The following is an 11,242-nucleotide window of genomic DNA, read 5'->3' on the forward strand; positions in this document are numbered from 1 at the left end:
TAGTAACCCATCCCCCTCAACTGCAGCCCATGGCTTGTCCCACTTTGGGAAGTCTCGGAGTGGAAAAGTGGTCTTTATATTAGGTCGTGAGATGGTGTTGCAGATGGAGGGGGGTTTGCATGAACAAGATATCAGCAAGTGTTAGGTTTGATGCCTAGGATTGGGGTACGCCTCCTAGCTGAGATAGAAATGCGGAAGGTTAGGTGACAATACTGCTTCCCCCTTGGGTAATTCTCAGGATGGTGGTATCATTTCAGAGTTGCTAAACGCTAAGGAGTTCAGAGAGGGAAGGGTAAAAGGTCAGGGGACGGCAGAGGACAGAGAGAAAACAGATCAGGAGGGTTAGAAAGGGTGCAAAGCTAGAACACAGGAATGAGGATTCCAGGACAGAGGCACAGACTCACTGCAGCACCGAGCCCGCCGGGCAGCCAGAGGCGACTCCCAGAGCCTCATCAGCCACCCCGCCGTCCGGGCTGGGGGCAACCTCCTCCGCCGAGCACGACAGCACCTGCCTTCTTGGGCGGTCTAACAACTCTCAGTTTCCCTTTTGCTGCAGAAGTGGCGGCCGCAAAGGGTGCTCAGCCTCCACACCCACCGCCTCCATCCCCGCCCACCCACACCTCCTGTGCGTCCCGCTGCACCCGCAGGCGGCAGCCCCCTCGGAGCGCGCCACCCCAGCTACGTTGCATTTGTAAGGTTTGGAGGCTGGGAGGCAGCAGCCACTTGCTGCCCAACCGCTGGGACTTCGGGTGCCACTGCGGCCCCCGGCTGAGCTCGGGGTGTCAGGGAGGCCGCGGAGAGCCATGATCTACTGCACCGCAGTGCCAGCGTCAGGAACCTCCAGCGCCCGGGCTGCCACTGCGGGACGGCCGGTTCCCCCGCCCCCTCCTCCCAACGCAGCCCCAGACACAAGCACCCGGTCGCGGGTCCCTCTCCACGCTGAACCCAGCTACACACCCCCGGCTGCCAGCGTGCGCGGTTCCGGGCAAGGCTGCGCCCAGCCTCTACGCCGGCGCCGCCGCCGCCACCACGCAGCCCTCCGGCCTTGCCTCCCACGGTTGCTCGCCCACAGCTCCGAGGGCCACCCCCAAACGTCTCAGACTGAGACTCCGGGAAGTGAACCCCTGGGACCCGACTCCCCGAATCACCTGCATTTGCATTTCTTATATAATGCACTGCAAGTTTCCCTGGCCCTTTGGAATCGGGGCGCATGATCACCAGGAGGCTTGAAGCGGGGAACCACCGCCCGGCTCATCCCCCCACGGGACCCGGACGCAGGGTTTTAATACTGCTTTTTAAAGGGAGGACTTAAATTACATGTATTAGAGGGGCCGGGTTTGTCTTCTCAGTCTGGGGTTCCCTCCAGGCATAAGCCCTGCTCAAGTGCTCCCGGTGGCAGGATGTGTCGGAGGCAGACAGGGCGACTGAGTTAATACTCAGGCTCCGAGAGCTACAGAGATAGACGGGGGAGGTAGGCGGGGGCCGACGGAGGAGCGGGGCCGCGAGGGAGGGGGCGTCTCTTACTTCGGTAAAGGTGATCGGGGTGGCGAATGTTGTGCAAGCTAATCAGAAAGTCTAGAGCAGGTTCTCGGCACCGACCTATGTCCCCGAACCTGCAGCAGAAGTAAGGAGAGAGCTCACGGTTCTTTTTTCCTGGCAACTACAGAAGCTTCAGCTGCCTTGGGCACAACCTCAAGCCATAGCCCTTCAATGTGCCTCCAAACATAGGCAACTAAATACATTTTTTAAAAAGTTTCCTCCTCCCTCCTAGCGATGGATTGTGTCACAGCCAAGAGATGCTGATAATGGTTTTCGGGCTCGCAGACGCGCATCCAGCTGTTACTTGTTTATTCATGCAACACCTCTATATGCAACACTGTCCTGATTCCTCGCATGTTTCCCCTGCCTTCCTGCATAGCAGAACTGCAGACCTAGCTCGATGAGCAACAGACAGGTTATAATGAGGAAAAACATAACACGATGCATGTTTTGCTTACCAGTTGGGTTCTTGTTTTTCTTAAGACTCTTGCCACAAAGACACTGCAGCATATGCGTTCCTTTGCTGAAAATGTTCCAAAGAAACCACATTGATTTGGGCGAAAAGCAATCCAGCAGCTTAGACACCCTGAGAAAGAAGAGATCCTTGTGGTTGCATAATAATAATTTGAAATCAGTTCTCCTGAAGAGGGGCACCGGTTTTACCATAGGAAAAACGATAATATTCCGGATCTTCTCCCAGTGTTCTCCCCTCACGTGGTATATTTCTTTGAGACTTCTCAGTGATTGTTTTTTTTCGGCCAGGGTGAATGATTTATTCCCCCCTCGATCACCACCGGCTTATTACCGAAGGCTTGGGAAAAAAATCCTTTTTCAATACGAAGCCAAACAAAAAAGCAAAGAAATCCCAAGTGAGATCAAAACTAATCAGGGAGAACAGTAATGCACAAAAGATCCCCAAAGAGAAAACCATAGCCTTTTACTTGATCGCTATGAGGATGGGTGGATCTGCAGAAGGCAAAGCAGGATTCATCTTACTGAGAGAGGACTGCCATTGTGTAGTCCCTAGGAGAGAAAGAAAAAAAAAGGGAAAGAAAGAAAAAAAAAAGAAAGAAAGAAAAAGAAAAGAAAAGAAAAAAACACGAGCACACACACTCACACACCAATACCACCTCCGAGATTGAGTCTGACAGCAGAAGACAGAGCCTCCCTTCTCCCAGTGTCGATTTTTTTAAATAATCAATCGCCAGGGCTCAGTGGGATCGGATTGAACCTGCAGTTCTCAATCACCACGAAGAAAAGATGCAGATCTAGCTGCCCCCTCCGCTTGTCAGTCCTGTAGTAGGCAGAGAGCGCCACAAACCCCCTGCCTCCTTCCTTTCGCTCTTCCCGTTTCCAGCAATCGTGAGCATGAGGAAAATCTCCCCTCCGGATTCCTCGCCCAGCCTCGGATGTGAGTTACAGGCATTAGAGGGAGGAGCAGGAGGTGTTGAAGTTTGCATTGAAAAGACTGGCTTTCCATGACGTAGCCACGTGCTCTCAGACCCGTCACCAGTGAGATGCTTCAACCAGCCCGGGGAGGGCAGTGTCACTGCAGTCCCTGCTAGTGTCCCTGCTAGTGTCCCTCCACATGCCGCCCCAGCCCCAAGCCCAGCCCAGCCGCGACCCTCTCCCTCCTGCTCCCGAGCAGAAGCCGGCCTGCTCCAGCAGCCTTCTGTGAAAAGTGAATTTTAGAAAGGAAAATTAACAAGGGTAATGACTCAACCTTAGAAAATACATGGGGGGGGGGGGCGGGGAAAAGAAATGAGTTCAATACCACTCCATACCAACACCACTCCAAAGGGCCGAAAGTAGTTCGACCTTTTCATTTTCAAAGGCGGCGTGTAAAGGATCTAAACCATTCAGGAAAACTTAAGTTCTTTTAATCCTTATGATTTAAATCCTACTTCAAGTACTGTTGGGAAAATTTAAACTATGCATATGACAAATATGTAATTCCAATAACAGCCTGTTAAAAAGGGCAAGTGGTAAAATCTCTGTAGCAAACTCTTATTTTCGTGGGAAGGGTCATATGCACATGAGAGATTTTACCCCTTTTCTAGGCAGACAACACATTATCTTTACTTTTTTGTGTAAAAAGCATCCTGCTTCAATCACACTGTAATTTGTTGCTTATTTCTGCACCTATTCATTGAACATTAAATTCACCCTCATGTACTTCTCATCTGTGCATATCACCTGCACTATAATCTAAACCTAACAAAACAGGCAAATTTTGTGTTTTCTTCAAGATATAACCCAGCTTCTTACTTTCTCAGAAAATCAAAGGATTTAGGGCAGAGCCACTGATATTTTATTTTATTTGGGGAAAAAAATACAATATACAAACTAGTACAAACTATTACAAGGAACAATATAGCAAACTCCAGTGTAACCACTACTCAAAATTCATAAAAATTAGCATTTCATCCTATTTGTGGGCTGGCAATTTTGGAAAAGGAGAATTGACCACTCTCACTCTCTTCAGGCAAGTGAATTAAACTTATGCTAGCTTATTTCCATTTTTACAGGAAAACTGACATAAAGATTTTAACTCTAATTTAAAAATATATGTTTTGAAGTTTCATCTTAATTTTACAAAATTAAAACTACAGCCTCTACTGCATAGTATATTAAACTATTTTATAAGCAGTAGATGTATATTTATGTCATTGAGGATTGATGGAAGAGCCTGATTTTAGAGAAAATTAACTCTTTGGTTATCATTTGTCAAAAAATGAAAATGTAATAAACAACTTCCCCATTCCTAGAATTTTCCAATAGTTGAGGCATTTTGAGATGCTGAAATTTGCATCTAATATTCTAACCTTCTGAGGAACGTCAGTCAATTTTAGGTAAGATAGAAGAATTTAAAACAAGTAAATTCTATTAAAATTAAATAGGAATGGCCTCTGTGTGTCAAAAGAATCATGTCACACTGCTTAAAGAAATTTGTAAGATTAACTTCAGTCTAAAAAGTTTGGGAAGTAAAGAAAGAAGGAATACTAAAAGTACTTGAATTTAATGTTAAATGACTTACTAAGAAGTAGCAGAATGGGAGGAGAAAAGAGTCGTATTCTTTTTGGAAAGAGGAAAAATGGGATAGCATTGCCAAATAATTAGGAAATGATTTTTAATGTCAATCAGGAACAGATACCATATGCTGCTTCTATAACATTCTGGTGTCCTCTAGGGGGTTACAGAATATCCCAATATATTACTACTGGGCAAATATCAGATAAACAGTTGAATAAAAAATATTTTTCCATCAAGGTCTTCTAAACTCATTAGGCTCTAAGTTTCTGTAAAAGTTGCCTGAAATCCTGGGGGTGTTTTGCAAGTAGAATAAAATTGGGGGAGATGTTCTGAAATTATTGGATTTTTTTATATGCTGTTTGTATAGAGAATTTCTCAAACCAGTTCTTCTTGAATTTCCCAATTCTACTCTCTTCACTACATTGTGACAGTGAATTTGTTCCCTATTAAAATAAAGGATGACTGCCAGAAAACTATGGTTTCCTTTGCTACATATTGGTGGAAAATATGTTACTTCTTTGTCCTGTGACCTAAGGAGCAACATAAAACAAACTGTAATTTAAACTGTGACTACTGTTTACTGAGAATATACTATGTCAGGCACTGTTAGCTCTTTTCATATTTTATGCTATTTAAAGGAAGAAAAAAATCATTTTTTTCAATGTATAAAATTTTTACATTTCTACATTTCCTTCCTATATTTAATGATACATTATTTACTCATGTTTCATAGGGTATCATTCACATTATTAAACAAACAACCAAAAAAGTAATTACTTTTGTCTGGAAAAGATGAATAATACCGGTGTAGGTTACTTTTGGTCCAAGGGACCTACAATTTCTCATGGGCTCTGAGTGGCCTAATTCAATCGTTCGACCAATTTTTATTGAGCATCTACTATGTGAAAGTAACTGTATAAAACTCCATGTTGGACACTAAGTCATGAAACTGCACCAGCTTTCCAGTTACACAATAAAGACCACAGTGGTCCAAGAGTTAGCCCAGATTTCTGTGGACCTCCAGATCAGAGATGATCTAAAGATACTTATTACTCTTACCTGAGTTCCAAACCATTATTTAAGTTTTGTTTTGAAGGATGTAAAATATTTGCTTACCTTTTGTCATGCTACATTCAAATCAATACCAGATGACAAAAATTAAAACTATTAGAAAGGAAATACAAGCTTCAAAATGCATATAGGTAAAAACAAGATAAGGGAAACCTCATTGAAACTGTAAGAATAGACAGTAAAATCTGTAATGCATATGTAGAAAAAAATCTGTGACTGTTTTCATAAGCCTACAGTAAAAATAAAACCAGAACTCATAATCAAGTTTATTTAAAAGTTAAACTTCAGTATATTATAATAAACAAGACTAAAATACTGTAGTGATCAGCTTTTCATGGCACAATAATGTATAAATTTTATTTTAATATAGGACATGTGAACTTTCATGAGATTAGTCACCAAAAATCTGTAAAACTATCTCAGCATGCTTTTTCTATTTGTTCCCAGTCGTTCATCTATTTCACTCTTCCTTTTAGTAATAAATCCTCATCTCTATTGCAGTTTTAGAAGGGCACGTGGATACCCAGATGAAGAATGTAGTTCCCAGCCTCCATTACAATTATGTATGGTCATGTGACTAGATTCTGACCAATGAGATGTGAACGGAAGTGACATGTTCAACTTCCTGGTCACATTCTTCAAAGGGAGTGGCTTACCTTCCACTTGTCTCTTTCCTCTTCCCTGTGAGCTGGAAGGTAATGGCATAAGCAGCTTTGACAGCAGGGATAGGAAAACACACCAAGAATGGTGCAGTATCAAAGGAGAAGAAATCCAGGACCTTGGAGAGAGCCACCAACCTGTCCTGGACTGCCCACCTGCCTTCACACTGAGAAGAAAGCTTATATTTTATTTCAGCCTGACTTCGTTTGTTCACACTACTATAACAAAACACCATAAACTGGGTAAATTACAAACAACAGAAATTTATTTCTCACAGTTCTGGAGGCTGGAAGTCCAAAATCAAGACACTGTCAGTGTCTGGTGAGAGCCCATTACCCTCACAGATGGCACCTTCTTGCTCTGTCTTCACATTTTGAAAGGGGCCAACAAACTCCCGTCAGCCCCTTTTATAAAAACACTAATCCCTTTCATGAGGGGATATGCCCTCACAATCTAATTACTCCCAAAGACCTCACCTCTTAAGGCTATCACATAGTTTTCAACCTATGAATTTGGGGGGACACAAACATTTGGACCATGGCAGAGTCACTCTGTTTTTGTGTGAGTTTGTTATAGCAGCTTAACCTCCCTGCTATCTTATGGACTGGGCTTGTGTTAATAACGGCACACATAATATACAACCTATGACTTTATCCACAGTCTGCCACTCCTTTCCGTTCACCGTAGGAGCTATTTATCTTTTAGCTGCCTCTCGCAAACCATCCTTGCTTATCCTCACTACCAGAGCAAACACCACACTATCAGGTCGTACTTCCCCTCTCGCCTTCTCTGCCCTACTCTTTGCCCATCAGATGTAACCTATGGCAGTTTAGAGCTTATAACCATCACAATAAATCTTTGATCACTCAAAGAAGACAGAGAGCAAAGTGTTTGAAAGAGCTGGTCATAAAGGGACTAGAGATAGAAAAAGAAGACCCATGTATACACAACGACTTCAGTGTCTATACTTACCTTGTAAACCTCTTTCGAAAAGATGGAGCCTTTTGTTGTTTGCACACTTATTTCTTCTACATTGTTGGTGTTAAGAATTATTACTACTTTTTAAGAAATAATTCTAAATTTCACATTACTGTGCTCATTAGTACCCTGTTCTTCCTCTCCCCGTGTTCCTACATTGATCTACAGCATAGAAAACCTCTGCTCCTCTCTCCTGGAGGGAACAATCTGGATGGTAACTTCAGTCCTTATCTGCCCCCTCCCAACTGCTCAATGAAGGAGGAATGACTCAAGTGGCCCAGCCCCTTCTTGTCTCTTTATCTTTGTGATCTGCCTGCCTGAAAGAAGTTTTCAGACCCCTCTGCTTCCTCCAGAAGCATTGGGTCAGGCTCAGGGCCTATAGCTGCACTTCTAGAAGCAGGTCTGGACACCTATCTCTCTCTGAACTCTTTATGGGGCTTGTAACAAACATCATCAGTGCCCCACACGTATTCCTTTCATCCTACCATATCTGTATTTTCTGATCGACTTCCAGCTGCTGGTAATTCCATCCCAGAGCTTGGGGGATTTTTGTCCAAACCACAGAGGGCCCCTCTGTCTAGGCACTTTCAGAACAGCCTAGGAATTAGCACTCCCTGGGAGGATTTCTCCATCACTCAATACTCCAGCTTCTTTGCCTCTTGGGAGGGATAATAATGAAGCATGTGTTTCACATCCTTTTGTAGTTTCCTTGTGGGATTAAGACACATTCTCCCACTGGGGCAGCTGGCTTAACACCGCACTATTGGCTCTCTCCCCTTGCTTATATCCACTCCCCATCACATCTTCTATTCCCTCCTAGATAAGCTACTTGTTCTAGAATTTTTGTTTTCTGGGAAAAATCAAGCCAAGACAGGATTGAACAGGGAAGGCCAGGGTTCTGGGTAAAAGTGCCTGTTCTCTAGATCCAAACTCTTTCTTGGATGATCACTGGGATTTCCAGTTGTGGGGGGGAGTATTTAGGCAGACCGATCCTTGTCCACAGGGATCATAAATTTCCTTCCCCCAAACAACTTCATCAATAATATAACTAATATTTTTATTTCCCTCTTTCTAACTTGTGTGGCCATTTTTCTTAATTGTATCTGAACTCAGAAGTAGGTGGGAAGAGGCAAAATTAATTACTACTTCCTAAAACCTCAAAATATAAGAAAACAATATAAGAAAAGCCTCCTCTTTGAACCTTTGATGTTAAGAGAATATGATAATAAAAAAGGGAAGAACCTGCCAAGCAATACAGGCAGAAGCAGGTGAATTCCCTTGTGTCCTCAGAAATACGAGCTTCTCTTGGCAACATGCTACAAGGCTTCATTTCTTACTGAAATGAACTTTATCTCAGCCCACAGAGACATGACTGACAATAAAACCCAGTTCGCTGTACAACCCCAGCAAGAGTCAAGAGGGTCCCTCTGCATCGTTTGAGGCAGGTGGGAGTTAACCTTTTACAAGTAGGATTGGCCATACACAATATGAGGACCTATGCAGCATAGCTCGTTGTATCAATTTCTCTAGACCTTTATAACCTATGCCTGCTATTGATAAACATATTAAGCCTTCTTTAATGTGATTTAAATGACAATATGAATTAAATATCTTGACTAAAACCAAATCTAAGCCATAGTAACTTTTTAAAGACTTCTTCAAACTGCACTCTACTTTCTTCCCACTAACTCAAATTATTGTTTTACCTTGTTCTAGGGAAGTATGATCCAGTGGAAAATCAATGTTGTCTATGATTTGAAGTATTCTAAGGGGTGACTACATTTTTTTTTAATGTAGAATCTGGTTTCTTAATTTCTATAGCTATTGAATAGGACAACTTTGGATACATCATTTTAAATTTACAGGAGAAATTTGTCCACTGAAATTTCTTACTTTCTTAATTTGAGAAGAGATTAATATATTCCAAAATTCAGAAAATTACTGCCGTGGACAATAGTTTACTTCATAAAATTTTGTTAACTGGGAGATGAGGATAATGTTATTGAATATGTGGCCTAAATAGAAGAGGAACATCTCTCTGTATGATGAATTGTCTGTGGTCAACTCAGCACCACCACCACCCTGTTCCAAGCTCACCCGAAGAAGCCAGGAATAAACTTCCCAGAATACCCTTTTGTGTGGTTGTAGGTTAACTCTGTCTGGTGAGAGGCCCTCAAAGGAGATGTAGATGTAGAAGACAAGAAGGGGCCATTATACTCTGAAGGCAGTGGCCAGCCAATGTGAGATTCACAGTGGGTTCCTGTTCCATCCTTAAGAACCACGAATTTGCTGCTGCAGAGTGAAATTCCCATGAATCCCAGCCACTTCCCAATCGACTCTTGAGAAAATCCATTTTCAGTGCTCCAGGCTTAAATCATGAGTGACAGTTTCTCTGACTTCCACCTCCCTGCTTTCTAACAGTTCTAAATTCCTATTCCTGTGTTGAAACACTTTGAAACCAGAAAACATCAAATGGTTTCAGTTTTCCTGACTGATCCCAGGTGGAGACACAGTGTTTCCTCTGTCTAGGATTTAGGTTATTACAGGCACTTGGTACCTCGTTGATAAAAAATTTGCATTGAGTCTATGATAGTTTACTTGATACCAAAACATCAGGTATCAATGAGAGCTTCAATCTATTATCTACATGTTTTATTATACACCATTAAACACATAAACAGAGTCGTCCCTTCTATAAGTGTTTCCTTAGCATGCTTATGTCCTTCTATAAATGTTTCCTGCACATGCTTCCAACAGGTCACTTTTTGGAGAGAATCAAGTTGAATCTGTACTACTTTTTGCTTTGAATTGAATAAAAATGACTTAGTTGGACTTATTTCCAATATTTCCTCAAAAAATGTTTATAAAATCAAATTCAACTCTCATATAAGAAAATATGTGGAACTATTTGACTTGTAAACCAAAACTTCCTGTCATTAGGTTAAAATGTCATTCATAAAGCAATTTAGCAAAATTAATGTGAAAATTACAATTCAAAAAAATGTGTCATATACTCTAACATTTAGGCTACAAACTAAACAAAGAAAAATGCCAACTCAAAGAGAATTTATATTGCCAAAAATAAATGGCACAAGTCTGTTGAGCCAGTTTTCAGAGGTCAAAAATTAAGGTTATTTAACTTGCTTAATATAGCACCCTAATAATCTCAGATGTATACATGTTTAATTATTCATGTCCTGAGTAATTCCCACATAAATTTAGATTCTGAAGATTACATTATGAGAAAAAAAATCCCATTTCATGTCAACAGACATCCTCGTGAACATTTACAATAGTGTAGATTTAAGTGAACCTAAATAAATCACTGTCTATGAAAGTCTGAAAAATGTTTAAAACGTGTTTGAACATTAATATGGTTTAATGTGTTATTGGCATTTGGACAAATGATGCACTTTTACTTTATTGCTTGTCCAGGCGAGATAAATAATAGAATACACACACACATATGTATAACGGCTCAGGATAACTACTACTTAACGTTAACTTAGTTCTAATTTTTTAAATAAATATGACAACTAAATAATACATAAGTATTTAGCCCTATTCAGACTAATACTTTAGGAATTTATAATTTGGATAAAATTAAAATTAAAATACACAAGTCATATTTTAACCTCAATATCAATCACTTTCCTTTAATGAATACATATTCCTCAAACTCTGGTACACATATACGTATTAGTATATATTTTTGTATTTGTTTTGCTTTTTAAAATTAGCACATACTTTATTTAGGTATTCCCAAGTTTTTGAATGTGCCTGTTTTAAAGGTGCATTAGTAAATTGAGTATGATATAATTCCATTATGCCAATACTTTAAAGTAAGGCTTTTGAATATGTTCAGTTAGTGGAAGATGGGAAGTCAAAATGCTCAATGCAGAACCACATAGAACAGTGTTTTAGTAAACATAAAGTTACTATACTTTTGTGATAAAACATA

The 11,242-nt window shown here is 41.2% G+C and overlaps 1 protein-coding gene across 1 annotated transcript in view; it reads right to left on the reverse strand.

The window, feature by feature from the left end:
- The window catches only part of FGF14 (fibroblast growth factor 14), a 655,504-nt gene extending 652,901 nt beyond the window's left edge, over positions 1-2,603 (reverse strand). Inside the window, exon 1 of the mRNA XM_008581838.1 lies at positions 1,998-2,603. Within this exon, the coding sequence (XP_008580060.1) occupies positions 1,998-2,205 (208 nt within the window). The 5' untranslated portion in view covers positions 2,206-2,603. The remainder of the gene's footprint in view (positions 1-1,997) is intronic.
- Between the last annotated feature and the right edge of the window lie 8,639 nt (positions 2,604-11,242).

The sequence above is a fragment of the Galeopterus variegatus genome, unplaced genomic scaffold (genome assembly GCF_000696425.1).
Source record: "Galeopterus variegatus unplaced genomic scaffold, G_variegatus-3.0.2 Scaffold8, whole genome shotgun sequence".
NCBI classification, from domain to species: Eukaryota; Metazoa; Chordata; class Mammalia; order Dermoptera; family Cynocephalidae; genus Galeopterus; species Galeopterus variegatus.